The sequence below is a fragment of the Embiotoca jacksoni genome, unplaced genomic scaffold (genome assembly GCF_022577435.1).
Source record: "Embiotoca jacksoni isolate LCO1_2020_lvr unplaced genomic scaffold, fEmbJac1.0.p SCAF_31, whole genome shotgun sequence".
Lineage (NCBI taxonomy): Eukaryota > Metazoa > Chordata > Actinopteri > Embiotocidae > Embiotoca > Embiotoca jacksoni.
The window spans coordinates 158,928-180,627 of record NW_027185383.1 but is presented as its reverse complement, the minus strand read 5'-3'; the positions used below and the strand labels follow the sequence as shown (position 1 = coordinate 180,627).

The 21,700-nt window shown below is 38.6% G+C and overlaps 1 protein-coding gene across 6 annotated transcripts in view; it reads left to right on the top strand.

Moving 5' to 3' along the window:
- LOC138207297 (microtubule-associated protein tau-like) overlaps window positions 1-21,118 on the top strand; it is a 116,541-nt gene extending 95,423 nt beyond the window's left edge. For 5 of the 6 annotated variants that reach the window (XM_069164423.1, XM_069164424.1, XM_069164426.1 and 2 more), the window contains 6 exons: window positions 3,555-3,614; window positions 8,215-8,307; window positions 9,992-10,073; window positions 10,168-10,277; window positions 10,467-10,653; window positions 14,755-21,118. In XM_069164423.1, the coding sequence (XP_069020524.1) occupies window positions 3,555-3,614; window positions 8,215-8,307; window positions 9,992-10,073; window positions 10,168-10,277; window positions 10,467-10,653; window positions 14,755-14,759 (537 nt within the window). In that variant the 3' untranslated portion in view covers window positions 14,760-21,118. The remainder of the gene's footprint in view (window positions 1-3,554; window positions 3,615-8,214; window positions 8,308-9,991; window positions 10,074-10,167; window positions 10,278-10,466; window positions 10,654-14,754) is intronic. The other variant, XM_069164425.1, reaches the window with a different exon arrangement.
- Window positions 21,119-21,700: the final 582 nt, after the last annotated feature.

Below are 21,700 nucleotides of genomic sequence, written 5' to 3'. Positions count from 1 at the left end.
GTTGAAAAGTTAACATTGTTTTGAATCTCAACATGTTTAAGGAATATTAGCTCAGTAGTTTGATAAAAAAAAAAAAAAAAAGTATACCAGCCAGTTTTTAATTCTTCTACTCGATGGGAAGTTAATCAGATCTTAATCATGTCTTAGCTGTGCTCTATGGAAGATTTTAAATGCTTTAATTTGAACAAATTCTGGAAAATAGTCAAATGGATTATGTATTGCTATACATATTTCTGTTTCATGTATGCATTTACTGTGTCAAAATGACAGGAAATGGATAACAGGAAAATTACTAAAAGTTTTGTCTTTATTCATTGGATAATCATACTTTATTGTAAGATAAGTTTTATGTCACATTAAAATCAACAAAGAAATCTGCCAATACCAGGTCAAAGGTATTTTCATTAGTTTTATGAAGAGACGCAAAGCAGACTTTCTATTTCTATTTTCTCCATCCTGTAGACTCTCGTTCAGCCATTAGCATTAGCTAATCATTCTACTAAAAATAAAAAACAGTGACTGTAAGCAAATGCTACCTTGCTGACACTTATTTGCTTAATTCACCTTATAATTATTTTAGGACGTGCCTAACTTGCTGGACAACACTAAAATGCAAATACACCTCATATACACCTTATATGTTATTTGATTGGGAAGGGAAGGAAAATCCACAACACAATAAAAACAGATTATTCAATTATTAAAGGATAAAAGCTAAGAAAAAACTGTTATTTTTAATGTTTCAGTGAACAAGTAAAATATTTTTGCATCAGAGGTTGACTTGGACTATAAAATGAACCTCATTTTAGACAGTGTCGACAAAGTAACCAGATGGTTTTCCCATAGACATTTACTAAAGAAATTCAACACCAAACTTGTAAGTTAAAAGAAGCTCACCTCATAATGTTTCCTGGCAGATACTCTGAAATAAAGTGGCTTTCAATTCTGTAGCAAATCATTCGTGGTCTTGATGCAGGGCTGCATGAAATAGAAGAAGGTTTCATGAAGCACAGTAAATGTGTTCTTAAACCCTCATAATGCTGTTTGTGTGTGAGGCAGATAGCTATAACCAACAGAGGATCACTGCATGCTGTGTCACAGAATCTGCAGTTAATACACTGGATTCAGTCATGTTTGCAATGCTGTACTGCAATGCAGTCAGGGTGTTATACTCATTTCTGTGCTATGTAAAACAACACAGCCTGCTGTAGCTGTGATTAAACTTACATTGGAGGATAAAAGCTTTGCAGGGATGAAGGGAAGACATACTCCATCAGCAACAATGCTCAAATACACATCTGTAATACGTTTATGCTATCTTCATCTATTCCAACCTTCATCTATCTAGCAACCTTTTTATCTTACATGTTTCTGCTATCTCCTTCTGTCTGTCAGTTCACTTTAACATGCAGCATATCAGTACCCTTGTCCAATGCTGCCATGCAAATTTTGCTTCTCACACCCCATAGTCCTAAAGGGCCATCTGTATTCATCTATCTCAGTGAAAGTTCTTCTGGTGCCCACATGCTACCTTCATTCCACCCTGATAAAGTTGCGTATTTGCTTTCTTGCTGAGCTAAAGTTAGAACATTACCCGGTTAATCTTTAGCTACAGTGATTCTAAAGATGAAAGTCATTTAGCTGTAGTTTATAAACTCAGCATAGAGAATACAAGCAGGGGTAAACAGCTCACCTATCTCACTATTAAAAAATATGCCTTCTAACAACATTCAAACTGACAAATTAACACATAGCCTATTGGCTTCCTATAGGCTTCCAGTCTTAATGTTAGGATAAGGTTGCCTCTTCAACTTCAACTTTAATATCAATCCACCATACGACATACAGACATGCAGATAGATCAACAAATTGTTTCTCACAGTCCCATGGTGTGCAAATAACCTTTTGGTTAACCATTAGCTGAAAAGTAGCTAAAGACAGAACAGCTTGTATAAACAACACAAAGACACACAATAGGCTACATTGTTCATTGATCAGCAGGTGCTGATATAAAAGCCTATATTTTAACATTGGAGATAGCTGTTTCCTCCTGCCCTTCCTGCTCTTTTAGCTAATAAGCTCCACTGGTTCTAGCTTCATATTTAGCATACGGATATGAAACTGCCAGCAAGAAAGCCTACTTTCCAAAATGTTAAATTATTATTATATAAGAATGACACAACATATTTTGTTCCTACCGCCCATTGACAGGTCTATTTCAAACAATACACTTGGCAAACAACATACTTTTACAACATATAAAGTAACTTAAAAAAATTCAACACGCACGCGCATGCACGCACGCATACGCACGCACGCACACACGCACGCACACACACACACACACACACACACACACACACACACACACACACACACACACACACACACACGTTGTGCTCACGTTAGCTTCATGGCTTTGTATGGCATTGTATGGCCCCCACGCCACATCCGGCCCTTTGGCTTTCCCTGACTGGCCCGCATGAGATCAATGGTAAATCAGGAATCACACGTAAATAAGTGTACATCATGCATGTGTAACCCAGGTAATGTTCAGTACCCCAATTTGCCACCTTCACTCTTTATTTATTCAAGAAAAACAGAATGCGTGTTCTTTTGTAGCAACATTCTGTTGCACACTAGGAATTAGACATTATCGCATGGCCAATTAAAGTTAGAGCAGTGGAGAAGGAGCTGATGTTTCCTCACCAAATGGTTCCATGAAAGTATTCTCTCTTCTCTCTTGAAAAAGAGAACTGTCAAAAGAAAAAAAACATTGCAGATCCTCCGGTTTTCTCCATTAAACTGTAATTTTTGGGCACTGTTCACGCTTTCAGTACTGTTTTTCAAGCAGACACCTGTTCCTGCTGTGTCATCTTCCTATCCTTTCAAACACTCAGTCGTGAAGCCACTTCACACAAACACATTGCTGCCCGGATCATAATATATAGCACTGACTTAGTCAGTCTCCTGGGATACTAATTTGATTTGTCTATCCTGTGTTTTCATATTTTCAGTTGCTTCAGGAGCTTGTTGGTCTAACAAAATTTCTGTCCTCAATATTTTGTGTGAACGTGTGTGACCTTTGATATGTTTTTTTTTTTTTTTGTGCTGATATTTTATTGACTCTTGTCACTAACACTTGTCACCAACAAATGTTCACTGTAAATCATTGTCATGTTTTTACATGACAATGATTTACAGTGAACATTTGAATGGTTGCCACCATCCATCTAAGACAGTGTTTGTGATCCTCCTTCTCAATTGACTCATTATAAATCTCACACCTGATTGGTGCTACTACAAGTAATTATTAAAATTTTAATAATACACACGCACATTTTGCGAATGGATTTGGGTGACCTTCCTTCTTTTTAATTCATGCTGTTTTTTCCATGCAATCTCCCCCTTTGATTGGCCGTAACAGCCAATACACTCATCTGATTTGGGCATTCATCCTTTTGATCAGCCCCATGTCCCCCTGCTCCTCCACCCGTTGTGCTGTGTATGGTTGATTGGAGGTTGTATTGACCAGGGGGTGGTTGTTTCCCCAGGTCTCCTCCACCCCGAACAACAAGACATCAGACCCCTCCACCCCTGCTGCCAAGGCCAGAGTGAGTCCCTGCCATCGGCACCCTCACACTTCTCACACCAGTACATTATCCCTCCTCCTCTCTGCATTCACTGCATACACCTATTCTACATCCTACATTCTACATCCACTCAGGGCACATTACACCTTGCTGTTCATATACCCGCATTAAGATGAACATGATCATCAATCCACGCTGCAGTTGGCACTTGCTTATTTAATAAAGGTTTTATCACCAAAGCAGAGATATTTCCAGTGTCACTATCTTCATATGACCAAAAAAGTCTGTTTTTTAGCTCTTAGATGACAGACACAAGTTTTTATTTTGCGATTATATACTACCAAAGTGGCAATCTGCTGAATTGTGCCAGTCCTGCCATCTACCTGTTTAGCTAAAGCTAATGTCAGCCACTGGTCTATTTGCATTTATATAAAGAACTAAAGAATGAGAGGAACGTACCAGTTTTTAGAATTATTAAAACATGAACGTTCTATATTTGGAGGGAATCCTTTCTGTATTTAACAGTTTGGGCATCGACCATGCAATTTAAAAGTATTCATCCAGGCCTTAGCTCGCCCTTTAAAAGCTGCAGAATAATTTGCATCTGTCAGTGTTCAGTATCTGGCAAAAAAAAAGAATACCTCAACTGAATTTAAAAACAACTCACAATGGATAATATAGCAGCAGTGTTATGTGAGCTCCTTATAACACAGTGATTTTACTTTATAAATATTAGATCTTGTGGTACCTAAAAGACGTACAGCGCTACTAAATCCAGTTTGAAGCCAGAGGCAGCATTTCCAGCTTGACTGGCCATTTCATTAAACACAATTGGCTTTTTGTGAGTAATCATGTCCTTGTTCCTGCTCAAATGATCACCTCTGTCCACAGCCTGGGTCAAAATGAGGAAACATAAACAGAAAAAAATACTTTTACGTATTGTCAAAGTGCCTATTGTAAAAAAAAATTGTGATGAACTCCACAAGTTCGTATTATTTATATTTTCATTTATGTTGTGCATAACACCTTTACATTCACATGTAAGCTTCATACATTGTTCACATCCAACCAAACTCCATCCCCTTTCTAACTTGACCAATACCATCATCCACATTTCCATATTTAAACACACTTTCCAGAGCATTCCACTTTGTTAGATGTTACTCCTTGTACAAAATAGAATTGATTGAAGTGTCATATGTGTTCCTGTGTCCTGTGTTGACTACTAGTGGCCACTGATTTTAGCGCAGCAAAAGATAATGGCCTCTCTGTGCCTTTTGAATCATTCTTCCCCGCACCACTGCAAAGCTTTACAATTACGTCACAAATCTGTGTTTGACTCCATGGCCTCTTAGTCTGTGTTTCCTTGAGCAATTTCTTTTAAATCCAAAACACACTGATAACAAGGAAAGCTACCAAATAGTGAAGACAAAAATAAGTACAAGAAATAAACAATACTCATGCTACATGTGCTAGTTGTAGATTTGTCCTGCTCAATGCAATACACTGGTAGGATACAGAGAGTGTGCAATCATCACCTGAGAAGAAACTAACTACTGGAATTGGCCATGTGTTGTCCAAGCTTCAGTCCTGTTGCACTCAATGAAACATGAAACCTATACTGTTTCAGTTGATATGTATTTCTTTCTTTTCTTGTAGTAATGTGGAGAAATATTTTCAGCCTCCTCCAGTGCTCCTTGAGCTTGCATGAGATCACTCCTCATGACCATTAAAATTATTTTTCTGTAAGATTTTATACCATGATTCTAATTTTTTGTACAGTATATAACTGATATTAAAAAGGAACTCACTGTAAATACATACAGTGAATAATCTAAAAAATTATAAGCCTTAAAGATATTGTTTATTGGCTTTAAAATAGGGTAATCTAAATGTAATTTTACATTACCTTTTTGTGCCTTCCATATAGAAATATGTCATTTAAATTGGATCCTTGTGGATGGATTGGACAATCCCATAACTTTACCAAAGAAAACCGTATGAATACAGCAGTCTTCATATATATCATGTAATGTTACGGTATTTCTGCAATATATAAAAAAAATTGTGCAGCTATAACATTACATTTTTTAATAAGTTCTAATTCATTTGAACTGTAAAAATGCACAGAATGTCTACAATAAATATCTGTAATTGTTTAACTCTGTAAAACAAAAAAACAGCAATTAAAAAAAAGGAAAAATGTTTTTTTTACTATAATTAAAAAAAAAATTCGTAATGTTTTTTCTTAATTAGGATGTTTATGATGTGCTATCAAAAAACACACTGCCACTTGTTATGTGAATGTATGTATGTGCACACGCTTTAAGTGTATGTGTGCTAACTGCTGAATGAGTCATCCTTTGCTGGTGCCACCTGCGTCATCATGCCATTCTCATACTGGAGAAGGAGACGAACACAGACAGAGACAGAATGGGGGAAGGCATCATATGTCTGCTACAGGGAATTTTTTACAATACAACTACAGTACAATGCAATTGATTTCACTAAGGCAAAGGAAGGAGTGACCTTGTGGCGGAGGGGGTTCAGGGGTGGGGGGCGGAGTAGGTCCTTTTAATTCCTCGGTGGCAGGACTACTAAACGTGAGCTAGCTTGATGAAAAACAATGTAATTTCAGTGTGTCATTAAGGGGTGACACTCAAAACACGTAATATTTTTTTTTAAGTTTTTCATTGATCAGTGATTCCAAGACTGTATTCTGTCCATCTGCACCATGTAAGTGGCAGTAGCCTTCCACTATATCACTTTGACTATTCCCATAGGAATTAAAAGCTTTGGACACTGTCTTTAAATCACTGCACAGTAGGGAGGGGCATATACAAAAATAAATAAACACTTTGATATTTGCTGTGAAATAATCAACTGCTATTCGACAGTTCACATTTTCCAGTGTGCAAAAATTGCCAGTCATTTTACTTTTTATCTGTATTGTACGTCTGGTGCTCCTTATTCAATTTAATTTTGTAATGGTTTGTTTTGTTAGTCGTCAGTGTCTTTAACTGTTTTTAGATATTGGATATACTGTATAAAAATGGTGCCTACAATAAGCTAAAGTGATGACTTTGTGTCATTCAGACATGACTTTTTACATAGTACAAGACCAGACAGTACAGGACGTTACATAAGCATTATTCATGTGCATATAATGAGTTCCCTGCAGTCCCTTTACGCTGCCTGGTTAAATTGTCATCATTGTCAAGAGCAGCTCTCTTGGTGTCTGATCAATTTCCAAAATAAGTTTTGCTAAATATTTTCCCTTTTGCTGAATAATTTGTGGAATGAGGTCAAAGCTTTGTAACCTTTTCAATATAATTTCCTCGAAATTGGTGGCCAGACTATGCATAAAAATATCAAACAGCAACATTGTATACTCTTTTAACGCTGGTATTCAGCCTTGGTTCCCATCAATTAATGTAACTTCATTCATTCAGAATTGTTGAAAGCGATACCTAAATGTTACTAGGTCTGACCTAGTAAGATTGCCTTTGTGACTTTAATTGAAGGGTGAGCAGCATGTTGAGCAGACATAAAACTAATAACAGAAAGGAGTGCATGTTTGAAAGATAATTATGCAATATGCACCCTAGCTGTCAAACTATTTCGCCTCTTTGTACCCACAGTTGAAATACCAAAGAGATGTGACTGATTTTGGTCTTTGCTTTAATATAGAGCAAATATTATGACCCATTACAGACTCATCAGCCAATCTCTCCACAAAAGTTTTGCTAAACAAGATGCAGACATCCCTGCTAATACAACCATGCAACATTGAGTTTGTACTAAAAAAAATTACGAACTGTGGACAGGCTGTGGGGCAGAACAACAGGTAATACTTTAGTATTCTTTTTCTTTTTTTTGTCTTCTGTTCCCCTGAATTAGTCACTTACAGTTGCTTTTCTGCTTTGAGTAGCATGTGTTAACACAAAATCACTTATGGCCCGGTGGAATATTTTGTTGCATGTGCTGTGTCATCTTCCAGTGTTTGTCCTGTGCTTTTTAATATGTAGCTGATGCTGTTTATGGAAGCACTCTGTTGTTATTCAGTCAATATCCTTATCTTTTGGTTCTTCAGCATTCATTTTTGGAAGAATTTGCAAACATTTCTATGAGAATCCACAAGCAGCCTCATTTGAATTTATTTACGAAATGTCCCAAAAGCATTTCTTTCAGTGCCATTTGCTGATTAATTATCACAATGCAGATAATCACTGAAGTAATATGTAAACAGAATTACTTGAATTGAATTAGAGAATCTCTTCCATACTTACAGTACAAGGCTACTCAGTTCCCTGTCAACTACAGCTGCCTGCTGATCTGCTCTTTTCTGCTGCTGTTGTCCGTCTGCCTGTCGCACCTTTCTTTTTTCTTTTTCCTTCCTTCTTTCTTTGTTTCTTTCTTTCTTTGTTTCTTTCTTTGTTTCTTTCTTTCTTTGTTTCTTTCTTTCTTTCTTTCTTTCTTTCTTTCTTTCTTTCTTTCTTTCTTTCTGTCTTTCTGTCTTTCTTTCTTTCTTTCTTTCTTTCTTTCTTTCTTTCTTTCTTTCTTTCTTTATTGCTTTCTCTCTCTCTTTTGCTTGTCTGTGTATCTGCCTGCCTGTCTTTAGGTTCAGATAGTGCACAAAAAGCTGGACTTCAGCCATGTCACCTCTCGCTGTGGCTCCAAGGACAATATCAAACATGTCCCTGGAGGTGGCAATGTAAGTACTGCTGGAGCTGGAAGCAGACTCTAGTGAGGGTGGATACATATCACATTTTATGGGAATATAGCCTTGTTTTGGCTGTCTTGGTGAAAATGGTGATAGATTGGGGATTTCTTCTTTTATCCCATCTAGCATCTCCACCACATGACTTGATTGGTCACAAAGGGATAAAAGGATCATTTCTATTTTTGGCACTGTATGTAAATTGTATTCATATATATGATATTATATCCCTAATGATCTTTTACATATTGATTAGAAATCAAACCAATCTGACTTACAATCACTACACTAAATCCATCAATCTTCCTTAAATCGGCCTCTGCAGACAGACGTCGATGTCTAACTTGAGCATCTATCAGGGCTGGAAGCAAAAAGAGCTCAGCTATAACAACAAAGCCTTCCTCTTCCAATATCAAACATGTACATTAAAGCTGATCGTTTCCAAAGTAACTAAGAATGAATGCATTCAAATTAGCATGCTCCCGCTGTTTGCACATCAGATTAATTTAATTTTACATTAAGTGAACTGACCACAGGTCCTCGTGCCCAACCTTCGAGATGTTGTTCCCATCTACTCTAATCACCTGCTGCATTGTCATGTTCAGTCTCTGGGCTGCTCTCACAACCACCACTTTGCTGTCTCACTTCAATAACACAAAGTGCAAAAGGTATACAGAGAATAATTCACCGAATGCATTCATTCACAATAGCAGTTCTCATCCATCATATGTTCTCTCTTGCAATACGTATGGATGCAGTGTGGACTGCTCACATGATCATCATGTGAGGGGTGGTTGGCCATGTTATCATCTTACAATGATTTGAATCTAACATCTACCTTAGTCCCACAAGTACCTTTCAACTGTTGGACTATTCATGTTATTAATAAGCACCTAATGTAATTGCTGCTGTAATTACATTAATCATGTAAGGTATTAATACCACAGTATAAGGATACACATGTCATGGAATGTACTGTATAGCAACAACAGTTATCTGTATATACCAAAATCACTAATGTGTTTCCACTGTATAAAATGTATAACTGTAAAAAATAACACTAATATTTAAATTGTCCATTACGATTCAAATATGTGTGTTTGTAATATAAAATCAGGTCATTAATAATGTAACCTGTAAAGGTGCCTCTGAGAAAACTCAGGGTCAATCACTATTAATGATGAAAAATGAACAGTAACGAGGATCTTGATCATCTCATTGTTAGTCGTTCAATGTGTCATCAAATATGTAAGCCGGACTGTTACGGGCTCTTAAAACCAGTCAGTGCCTCAGGCTACTAAGGATCAGGAATACAGAGTCTTGTCATGTGACAACAGTCTTCTAACTGCCTACTCTCACTTTCCAATAATGGTCCTTCCTAATTTATCTGCGTAAATGTAGCATCCTTTAAATAATAAAAAAAAATATTGTCTCCAGTGGCAGTAAAACAGGTCAGAGTAGTGAATCAAGCATGGGTTGTTTGTACAGCATTTATTGTGTTGTATGCCATTATCCCACATACTCCTTTGCAAAAGTACAGAATGTAACCCTCTCTATAAATGCACTATGTGTATAACAATGAATGAATTAGATTTCCCCAAGTGGAAAGAGTGGAAGATTAATTGCACTGGATGTGGAGTCAGTTTGTAAAGACATTGTGATCTCTACTCTTACCCAGGTGCAAATCCTGAATAAGAAGGTTGATGTGAGCAAGGTGACATCCAAATGTGGTTCCAAGGACAACATCAAACACAAACCAGGTTTAACTTCAGACTTATGCTGTCCTGCACTTTTTCCTCCTTCCAAACTCCATTTTGTTCCACTGTGTTCTCATACAAATCTTCTTTACTGCAGGTGGTGGTGACGTGAAGATTGAGGCCAATAAGCAAAACAACAAGGCCAAGTCTAAGATTGGATCCATGGACAATGAGGAGCCAGGCAATGGACAGACCAATGGACACAAGGTCAAACTCAAACATAGGCGTTAATTTGATCAGTTCAGAGGTTGTTCTGGGGTTGTGCTGAGTCACTGTGCTGTTACTGCTTCACCACTAGCTGGTGTGGCAGCATAAGAGTGGTACATAAAACAACTGGATTCTTATTGTGTTCTTCCATCTGTGTCCCTTCTCTTGTGTGTCTATATTTGGCTACAGGAGGAGAAAACAGAGAAGACATCACCCCCAAGTGGTGCTCCGACAACAGGACCCGCAGGCGTTGCTAAGGCAACAGCATCAGGAAATGTTGCTAAGGAGAATGGTGTCAAGGAGCCCACACCCACTCCTTTTGGGGGAGACGGACTGAGGGAGCCCCTGAGCATGGACAAACGCATCACTGAGACAAGTGGGTGAAAACAATGATGGCAGATTTCGAGTTCGAAATACAAACAAGACTAAAGAAAACAAAATAAAAGTTTTTTTCATTTATATCCATTGAGTCTGGACAAATGGGTCAAATAACCAAGAGAGACCAATTATGGACCTCGCATCTGGAAAGTTTGGATGTTGCTCCTAAATGTACAAAATATCCATCCATTATCTATACCCTGAACAGGTTTACAGGGGGGCTGGAGCCTATCCCAGCTCACTTTGGGTGAAGGCAGGGTACACCCTGGACAGGTCGCCAGTCTATCACAGGGCCTTATAGACAGATGAAAACAAAGACCATTCACACCTGAAGGCAATTTGTAGAATCACCAATTAACCTGAGGTGCATGTTTTTGGATGGTGGGAGGAAGCCAGAGTACCTGGAGAGAACCCATGCAGGCACAGGGAGAACATGCAAACTCCGCACAGAAAGGCCCAGATTCGAACCTGGAACTTTTTCACTACGAGGCAACAATGCTAACCACTGCACCGCTGTTCCACTGTGTGGGTGTGTTTTATAGAATGTTACATAATTCAAGCAATGAATGATACATGAGCAAATACCTATATAAAACCTTCAGAATATAGAATAAGACTTAATTGTTGGTGCTTGTAAATGCTACTGTATTGAAAATTTCAGGCTAAGAGTATCAATTCTTTAAACATGAATGATGTGTTAACTCACACTACACATTGTTTGAGTTTTAATCAGCCTTGTTTTCTCTGCTGTACTGAAAACATACTGAACCACGACAAAACTGAGGTTTTTACCATACCGTCAACTTTGTGTAGCATTACAGCCCTGTCAAACAGTAACGTTATATTAATCAAGTTATCTGGGTTTCCAACTTCCTTTAGAGAAGACAAACACACTGTTAAATATATTCCTTACTCCTTTGCTCCTGTGTTTTTGGAGCCCCATGTACACAGTTTCAACAAGAAAAATCCACAACTGATGAACCTGCCTTTGTGGATAAATTCATCTCTGGCCCTGTAGCTGGCCTCAAGACTCTTGGCCGTATTTTCGTCCACAAAGCCAAGTAGGTGTGGCCATCTTGTTTGATATTGGTGAACACAAGCGCAAGGCGCAATTCCAGCATAGTGGTAAGAGAGTAGATAATTAGGTGTGCCACAGCCGACTTTAATCATGGCCAATACAATCAGCTGCTCTCATTCCCTGTAAACCACTGTGGCCCAGTGGAGTGTCAGTGTATAATGATGATGATGCTGATGATCTTAAATTGGCTTGGTAAGACGTAACTAATATTATAAATGCCCCTTCGCCTGGTATTATGAGAACAACTGCCCACTGTAGAAATCATTATATCAATGATATAAGACAAAAAACTGCATCTTATAAACACTAGCAATAATTAAATGTCAACGTGAACATCCAATATACTGAAATCATGATGATGTTAAGGAGTGAGCATAAGTAAATTACGTAAACTTAGAGCTTTCCAACGCAATTAATTTATAAACAACACTGATAAAAAGAAATATGCTTAAAATGTCACTGGTGTTGTGGTGTTATGAACTGCAGCCGGAGCTTTGTTTATGCCTAATTTACTTTCCAATCATTAGTTAAATGGTCTAAGTTGCCATGCAACATTGTCCTAATGTTTTATGCGTAAATGACGCCGTATCATGGCTTTCTAGATTACTGCACCAGATGAGCAGGTGAGAAGGCTTTTGAATTGTTATCCCTTTTGTGTAATTTAATTGCAGCTTATTTGTAGTTAACCTGAGTGACTTTCATACAGTGCATCCGGAAAGTATTCACAGCGCTTCACTTTTTACACATTTTGTTATGTTACAGCCTTATTCCAAAATGGATTAAATTCATTTTTTTCCTCAAAATTCTACACGCAATATCCCATAATGACAAAGTGAAAATAGTTTGTTTAAAATTTTTGCAAATCTATTAAAAATAAAAAATGAAACTATAACACGTACATAAGTATTCACAGCCTTTGCTCAATACTTTGTTGAAGCACCTTTGGCAGAAATTACAGCCTCAAGTCTTTTTGAGTATGATGCTATAAGCTTGGCACACCTATTCTTGGGCAGTTTCTCCCATTCTTCTTTGCAGGACCTCTGAAGCTCCATCAGGTTGGATGGGGAGCGTCGGTGCACAGACATCTTCAGATCTCTCCAGAGATGTTCAATCGGGTTCAAGTCTGGGCTCTGCCTGGGCCTCTCAAAGACATTCACAGAGTTGTCCCGAAGCCATTCCTTTGTTATCTTGGCTGTGTGCTTCGGGTCGTTGTCCTGTTGGAAGATGAACCTTCATCCCAGTCTGAGGTCCAGAGCGCTCTGGAGAAGGTTTTCATCAAGGATGTCTCTGTACATTGCTGCATTCATCTTTCCCTCCATCCTGACTAGTCTCCCAGTTCCTGCCGCTGAAAAACACATGATGCTGCCACCACCATGCTTCACCGTAGAGATGGTATTGGCCAGGTGATGAGCGGTGCCTGGTTTCCTCCAAACATGACGCTTGGCATTCAGGCCAAAGAGTTCAATCTTTGTTTCATCAGACCAGAGAATTTAGTTTCTCATGGTCTTCAGGTGCCTTTTGGTAAACTCCAGGTGGGCTGTCATGTGCCTTTTACTGAGGAGTGGCTTCCGTCTGGCCACTCTACCATACAGGCCTGCTTGGTGGAGTGCTGCAGAGATGGTTGTCCTTCTGGAAGGTTCTCCTCTCTTCACAGAGCAACGTTGGAGCTCTGTCAGAGTGACCATCGGGTTCTTGGTCACCTCCCTGACTAAGGCCCTTCTCCCCCGATCGCTCAGTTTGGCCGGGCGGCCAACTCTAGGAAGAGTCCTGGTGGTTCCAAACTTCTTCCATTTACAGATGATGGAGGCCACTGTGCTCATTGGGACCTTCAATGCTGCAGACATTTTTCTGTACCCTTCCACAGATCTGTGCCTCGATACAATCCTGTCTCGGAGGTCTACAGACAATTCTTTGGACTTCATGGCTTGGTTTGTGCTCTGACATGCACTGTCAACTGTGGGACCTTATATAGACGGTGTGTGTCTTTCCAAATCATGTCCAATCAACTGAATTTACCAGGTGGACTCCAATCAAGTTGTAGAAACATCTCAAGGATGATCAGTGGAAACAGGATGCACCTGAGCTCAATTTTGAGTGTAATGGCAAAGGCTGTGAATACTTATGTACATGTGATTTTTGTTTTGTTTTTGATTTTTAATAGATTTTGCAAAAATTTCAAAAAAAATTATTTCACGTTGTCATTATGGGGTATTGTGTGTAGAATTTTGAGGGGAAAAATTAATTTAACCCATTTTGGAATAAGGCTGTAATATAACAAAATGTGGAAAAAGTGAAGCGCTGTGAATACTTTCCGGATGCACTGTATTTTATAGCTGAGATTTGCTATTCGTCATGACGCGCACCAATTGCCTGATTCACCTGACAGTCATCTTAATTTCTTTCATGATTATCTGAATCTGAAGATTGCATTCAAAACATCTTGTTTTAATTATGTATCTAAATTGGATTAAAAATGTAAAACATCCACCAAACCCGTCTGTGGGATTTTGGATAGGCCTGCAATGTGAGATCTCACCCACTAAAGCCACAAAAGTATCCCTGTACCAACTGCCACCAAATTAGACTTGGGCTGAGCTGCTGGAGGCAAGGCACAACTTCAACAAAAAGTTTGCACTGCACTGGCGCATCTCCAATACACAATCCCTGTTGGGTTCATGTTGATCTAGAGAAATACACAAAAATACCATTGCACCTGGATTTGCCCTGCGCTTGGGAGAAAATAGGCTCCTTCTAAGTTCAGGTGGTACAACATATTCCTGTTAACCTGATGCTGCTGCTGTGGCCCTAACTGATGGGTGACTGTAACGCTAATACAATTTTTTTTATTTTTTTTAAAAAGGAGTGTTTTGTATGTGGCCCATTATTCTCATGAACCTGCACCAGACACTAACAGCCTATGAGGTAGAGACTGCTTGGGAAAATTAAAACTCCTTTTATCACCTTTTATCTCTCTTTGTTCATCGCCTTCCCTTTCTTAAACCTATTTCTTCCTGTTCACAGACTGAGTCCCAGTGACCTGCAGATTTTGGTGGGACTCGCATGGCACTCGCCGACCTGCCAATCAACTGACCAACCAACCTACCACAGCGCAGTCACTTCCCTCTGGCCCCGCCCTCCATCTCGCCCACCGCAGCACCGAACTGACCGATTGCCTCTCAGTGTTTCTCTGGGGTCCACCTGCCAGCTTCCTGCTACAAACCCTGACCTTTGACCTCTCAACAACCTTGGGTTGACCTTTGGCCCTGCCTACCACAGAGAAGCGCACTTGCTGCTTGTGTTTCTCTGTGTGGGGTTCCACCAGCTTCTCGACTCATCAAATTTCCTTGTAAGGACAGATTTAGATGACCTCAACCCTAAACCACAAATCTAACATCCCAAACTGTAAACCCACTATCACAGTCAGTGCTGTATTGGTATATTGAGCATAGCCACTTTTTTCATAGAATATTCAACCTACAAGTCAAATTGCTGTTTAAACACAGTTATGAGGCTTTGCTTTGGTTCCCCCCTCGCAGGCCTTCACAATTGAAAACTTTAATCTCCCAACCTTGCTAGCAGACCTTTGCAGATGCTACACCCCCATTCCCAGTCCACCTGATTATAGCACAGCTCTCCATCTCATTATAAATAATTCTACAGCTCATCACATGTTATTTCACAGCATTTCTAGTGGTATAATTGCACCATTAAAATACATTACAATAATGCTTATTTATCTCAGCTATTATTACAGTATCACGATACTCAAAGTTAGAAGTGATGGGTGAAGAAAACTTAATTAAGTGGGTATAAAAAGGGTTTCTGGGATGACTTTTACTACAATGAGAGACAGCATTTAATGATGTGATTAGTGCATGATAATCATTAACACAGTAGGAGGAGGGATAGGGCAGGTCTGTAGCTTCTCTAGGTGGCTTTGGCTCAAAAAGGATTTGGCACTAAAACATGTATTTGATCTTAGAGCCAAATATTTTTCAGTTAAGACCACTCTTTTTGACCTTGAAGGAGTGAGTACAAACTCAGGCTGAAGGAGAGATCTTGAACATGAGAGTTTAACCCTCAGTGATAAGTATTAAAGCTATCTGCTGCACCTTTTAATGAAGTAACATTAAAAGGTTAACACATGGTGTACTGTAAGGAGCACTGATTGCAGACAATGTCAACCACCATTTCACAGGCTGCTTTAGGCCGCTTGTTAAGTTTCAGTCACCAGCACATTAAATTTCGATGGGGAATCAATATAATACATCAGTGATGTTGCCAGGATCCTTGACTCACTTGTGCAGGTAAAGTAAAACCTTAGTGACTTGCTAATTTGCATCACTGACCAATAGCAAGCCATTTTGACAGTACTGACTATTGAAAAGAACAGAATGTAAGAAGTTATTATAGCTTATTGGCTTTTATTTAACCCTAACCCTAATGTGTAAAAAATATTAACTGATCCACAAAAAAGAGAGGAGTCTGGAATCTGTGGAACAAACACGTCTCTCAAATACACTATTTAAACTTATTGTCTGGTTAACTACTGGGCAGATAGGCTTTTTGTGAAATGATGTACAATAATCAGAACAAATTGCCTAGACTGAATAAACAGCCCAATGTAGAGAAAATAGGAGCTCTGAGAGCTGTTGTGATGACTAGCACTAACATGCTTTCTGCTTACTGTGCTCTAAAGCACTTCATAATTGATATGCTCAGTAGTTGTTAATTTATCAGGGTATATACACTTCTAAAGGAATAATAAGTGTGATGCTGTAGCACTATTTAACAATTCTGTTGTTCTTATATTGCAGAGAAAGCTGGACCTCTAAAGCTTTGATTCAGTCCTGGTCATGTGGTCTTAGCACAAGTCCACAAACTACTGTGGATGTGGAGCACAGCAGTTCTTGTCAGTTTGCTTTGGGTTGAAAAAAATACCACAAAAAGAAACCCAGCTTAAGCAACAGCTATTTCAGTGTAAGACTTACAATCTTTATCTGTAAATAGATTCACACACTCACATGTTTGGCCTTTGCATGACATAAACTTTAAGTGGCACTAAACTTCAGTCTTAATATGAATATTTCTTCCACCACACAGCCACCCTTTCCTGAGGTCCACACACTGATGACATACCCTCTATGGAGCTGGTAGTCCCACTTATTCACCTGCACCCACTGTGAGGGACCCCAGCAGTCACCCTGAGCTGTGACGAGCATTTTACGTCTGCCTGTGGGTATTAGAGACAGACAGACAGACAGCACCTTCCTTCTCTTGCGCACATGTGGCACTTTCTGGTCATGTGGTTCAGCCCAGTGGAGAGGAGTGGCGCTGCAGAGCCGCACCCTCTTAAGTCCTCCCTCTAGCCAGTGCGTCATAGAACCCACTCTGTGACACCTACCTGTCTTCACACACATACGCATAAGCACAGATCAATACAAGAAAGCACACACATGCTCGTTGGTGTGCACGCACATGTACACGCACACACACACACACACACACACACACACACACACACACAGACATAAACAGTATGATACTCACAAAAACAAATTAGCACCCTAAAATAAAACTGGTATGCTGTTCATAAAAGCATTTGTCTGTGCTAGATCGAAAACAACGCTTTGTTGTGTTTTGGTGGTCTCTGCTGATATTGTTAAAACAATGATGAGCTGTTTCGGTGTGTTGTTCCTATCATAGTCATTGTTAGACATTTTCATCATAGGCTCACCTCATCCCGCCTCCTTCTCGTCTATTTCCTCTTCCCGTGTCTCTATCCAACTCTCTGACAGCAATACAGTGATCTTACCAGGGAAGGCCTCCTATAACCTGTGCATACACCGGATGTACAGACAGACAGAGATCAAAAGACAACTACTGAAATTAATGGTACGAGAGAGGAGCGAGTTCACTTGCAGGGAGCGCTGCCACCAATTAAAGGGAATAATGTTACATTCATGGCAAATCTGAAGTTGGAATTTTCTTGGCAACTTTTTAGTGATTTACTAGACTCTGCCTAGTAGATTGAACCTACTAAGAGCTAGTACCAAGCCACTTGTAGTGACAAATACTGCATCTTACCCTATATCAGTAGTGTAAATAGATGTAGGTAAATGGCTTTTAAAATGCTATATTACTTTCTTTTTCAAAAACATTTTTGTGCACTTTTTTGTTTGTTTTGAACAGAATAACACTAAATATTTAAAAAAGATCAATTTTTTTTTTTTAAACAAGCAATTCACTTAGGTTTAAAAAAACATTCTTAAAAATGCTGCAACACTGGACAGCAGGAACTGCCCAGCTCCAAAATGCCATGAATGCAGCAGTATTTCAGCAAGGCAGATCCAAGAAATACTGTTGTTGTATTTGATGTTTGAGTTGTCATTCATTGAGCAAAATCAACATTTTACACGATAAAAATATTTAAACAGTCGCCACACACTCCATTTTAAAGAATATCTAATTCATGCTTGATGATAAATGAACCTGATGAAAAGCATTTTTTTTCAGTTTCCACGACTGTTCAATGTCTGAAATTTAACTATGGAGAAGAGAGGTTACTCCTCTTTTCTGCATGCTTTCTTAACAAATCACCTAAATTTAGTTGTTGTAATGATCCAAGACTGTGAACTACAGTAGATACCAATATTGGAGTAAGAAAAGGCCCTGTCTGTTCACGGTGGATTATAGGCTGGGATGGTCTCTGTTGAAAACACTGAGGGATTTGTGATATGTCTGTGGCGTGCTGCTGTAATTGTCAGATGTGTGAAGTGTTACCACTGCATCCTCCTGTAGAGAGCGCTGTTTAGCCTCTGGAACACTGATAGTCTGGCTGTGTGACTTAACAAAGGCTGACTGAGAAACCTTTCATCAACATTAGAAAAGCTACAGTAGTTCCATACTGTCCTGGTTTCAACTATCTTATTGTGTCTGGAACACTAAATACTATTAAAGTCATATGGATTATGTACAGTTCCCCAAAAAACTCAAAAGTCTTGTGCACTTTGAACACAGTCTTGTTCATTTCTCGATGCACTCAAGTGGTAAAAAAGTTGCTTTACTGTATATTGGTAAAAAATTGTCAGCTGTGTACTGTACATGTGTGCTTCTGGGAACAAAACAGTCTTGGTAGTTAGATAAAGTTATGATAATCAAAAAGCAAGTGATCAAATAGTCAATCAATTAACTTAGACATTTAAAAGCACCATATAAGTATATCTAATATTGTACTGTTCCCTCCTAATCATTCCCATGAGTTGCCTAAAAGCAACATTACATATGCGTGGGTCATATATGACAACAATAATGTGAACCTTTCTTCGGGAACAGAAGAACAAAGGTATGAAAGCACTTTGATAGGTGTAGGTGTATATAAAAAATAGAAGCGAGTAGTAGTCTTATTGTGTGTAAGGAGCTCAGCGTAAGAGTGTGTGACCAGGATGAGCTGATAAACACATCAATACCCCTTCATCTTGGTCAACTTAGTGGATTTTAGTGGAACTTTGGTTGTCGGTGTTGTGCTGTTGGCTATGATGGTTTAACACTCAACTCTCCAGTTTGCCCTCATGTTGTTCCTGTCAACATTCACTGGTGTTTATATTCTGCCCAAGCTGCAAAGCCACATTGACCAAGTGAGAGCATTTGTGTTTTTGATCAATTCAAGGCCGAAACTTAACTTTTGGGGAAGCCAATGGTCACCTTAAATGATATGATATGTACTAATTAGGCTGGCATCCTCTTAGCACATGTCTCTGGTGGAATGTTTGGTCATTAACAACTTTCACTGTTAGCACACAGCATGTTAAGTAACTGTAAGGGATTTTAATGACACTAAAACAGTTATAAAAGGAAACTTGCTGAAATAAGTTTTAATGAAACATCTAAATCTCTGAGGTTTAATCTGCAAAAACAGACAAATGATTAAATGAAAATTATGTAATTTCCATATTTTGAGAAAATTTGTAAATCCTGCCTGTTGTGTTTACACAGAAAAGTGAGCGAGGTTTGCCAGACTAGCTCGTAAGTTTTTGACATGCTGCTTGTCTCACAATTGATAAATCTGCAGGCTCTAAAATAAAATGAAATTCCTGTTAACCCTTTCTGGCCTGGAGCATTCTTGTGCTTTATTTCAGTTGGTAGCGTTGCAGTTGAGAATTTAAGAACAGGATCAAAAACATTAGTGTCACTGACTAGCAACAACGCTATTATTTATTTAAGTAAAAACTATACATTTTTCAAATTGTACTGTGTTCTGTTGATTAGGATTCTTATTCTTACTCATAGTATTTCAAAATCCTTCCACCTGTTATCCATTGTGCTCAAGGTGACTCATGTTGGCCTCTTATTTGTGCAGCTGTTACTGACTGAATTTCTTTTCTTTTTTTTTCAGGCAAAAATATATAGAATACTTGAGAGCAGAGTGACCTTTGACTTTTGACAACCAAAATCGAATCAGTTCATCCTTAAGTCCAAATGAATGTTTGCGCCAAATCTAAAATTCCCTCAAGGCATTGCTGAGATAACACAATCATGAGCAAGGGATGTATGTATAGACTGATGAAAAAACAACACAAAAACATAAATGCCAAATTTTTTGTGAATACACATTAGAGCCTATTCAACTTTGGCCAGTATTTGCTTTTTGTAGCTACATTTCTTTAATTGTTGTTGGCTAAGGATTGATTGGAAATGGCATTATAAAAATTAGAATTTAGAAACAGGCATGTCATTTCGTAATATGCCCCTATCCCTAAACTAAAATTATGTATTTTTAGAACTACAATTTAATTTATGGTTCCAATTTATCCTTTAGATATCCAATAAGAACACCAAAGGGCCACCTTAGTACTTAGGATGATAAAAGTTTAATATAATTACAGTGGAATAATTGGGTTAAGAACACATTGCCAGTATAGTACACCGTATTAATCGGTATGGTCAGGTGTGGGACAATGTTAATGTTGCTTTGCAGCTTGGACAAAAATTCACTGATGTCTGTTCACAACAGTTTGATTCCCAAAGTTGTAGCAATTAAATACCACCCTTTCACTAGTTTCTCACACTGTCCCTTGTATATAGGCACCACGATGTTTTTATCACTCCAGACGTAACTAAAATGAAACAAAACAAAACAAAAAAACTGAAAAAAAATCTTACTTCTTAACAGGGTGTTGTGGATGTTGACAGATGAGCGTTCACATTCATAAACCTGTTACTGTTGAGGTTGATAATGGTATTATTACTATAAGACAGAAAGCTGAAGAAAGGAAAAGTGTACTTTTTCTTTTTTCAGAGTCTGCCTTTTTTCCGCCAAGAAAAGGGCTGCTGAAGTTTCAAGAATGTTTTTAAAATGTATTAAAGATGCAAGATTATGAATACATGTATGAGGTTTGTCTCTGTTCTGTTTTGGAAGATAGATCACATATGTAAACACTATTTATCAGATTCAAACTGCGGGGCAGGAGGGAAGGCAGTGTGTGTCGTTTTTAGTATGATCCGATGACTCACAGTACAGGAGCTTTGCAAAAAGACAACAATTAAACACACTTTAGAATTGGCAGACTTACTGGAAGTTCATTGAAAGTAGAAAAAACAATCTGATGGGTTTCACTGACACACACTGGCCAGCCTGTCCACGGCCACCCCCCAGTCAGACAAGCAGTAACCAGACTTAGTCTTTTGGCATGTGGTAGAAAGTAATGTCCTATATTAGACAGCTCCTCAATAGACACCTTGACATACCTACCAACAATGGACTGAATTAAGGCAAGTCTTGGACCAAATTATCTTGTCAATGAAAAATTTTGGAACATGCTGGACCAGTTTGCACTATTAAAAAGCAGAGGATAGATCAATGAATGCTAAGCTCAAAGTTTAAAACATCTGAAATGTACCCGGAAACAGTAGTTGGTACTACTATTGGTAGTGTTGGTAGATATGCACCTGGAGTCCCCATGTCTCC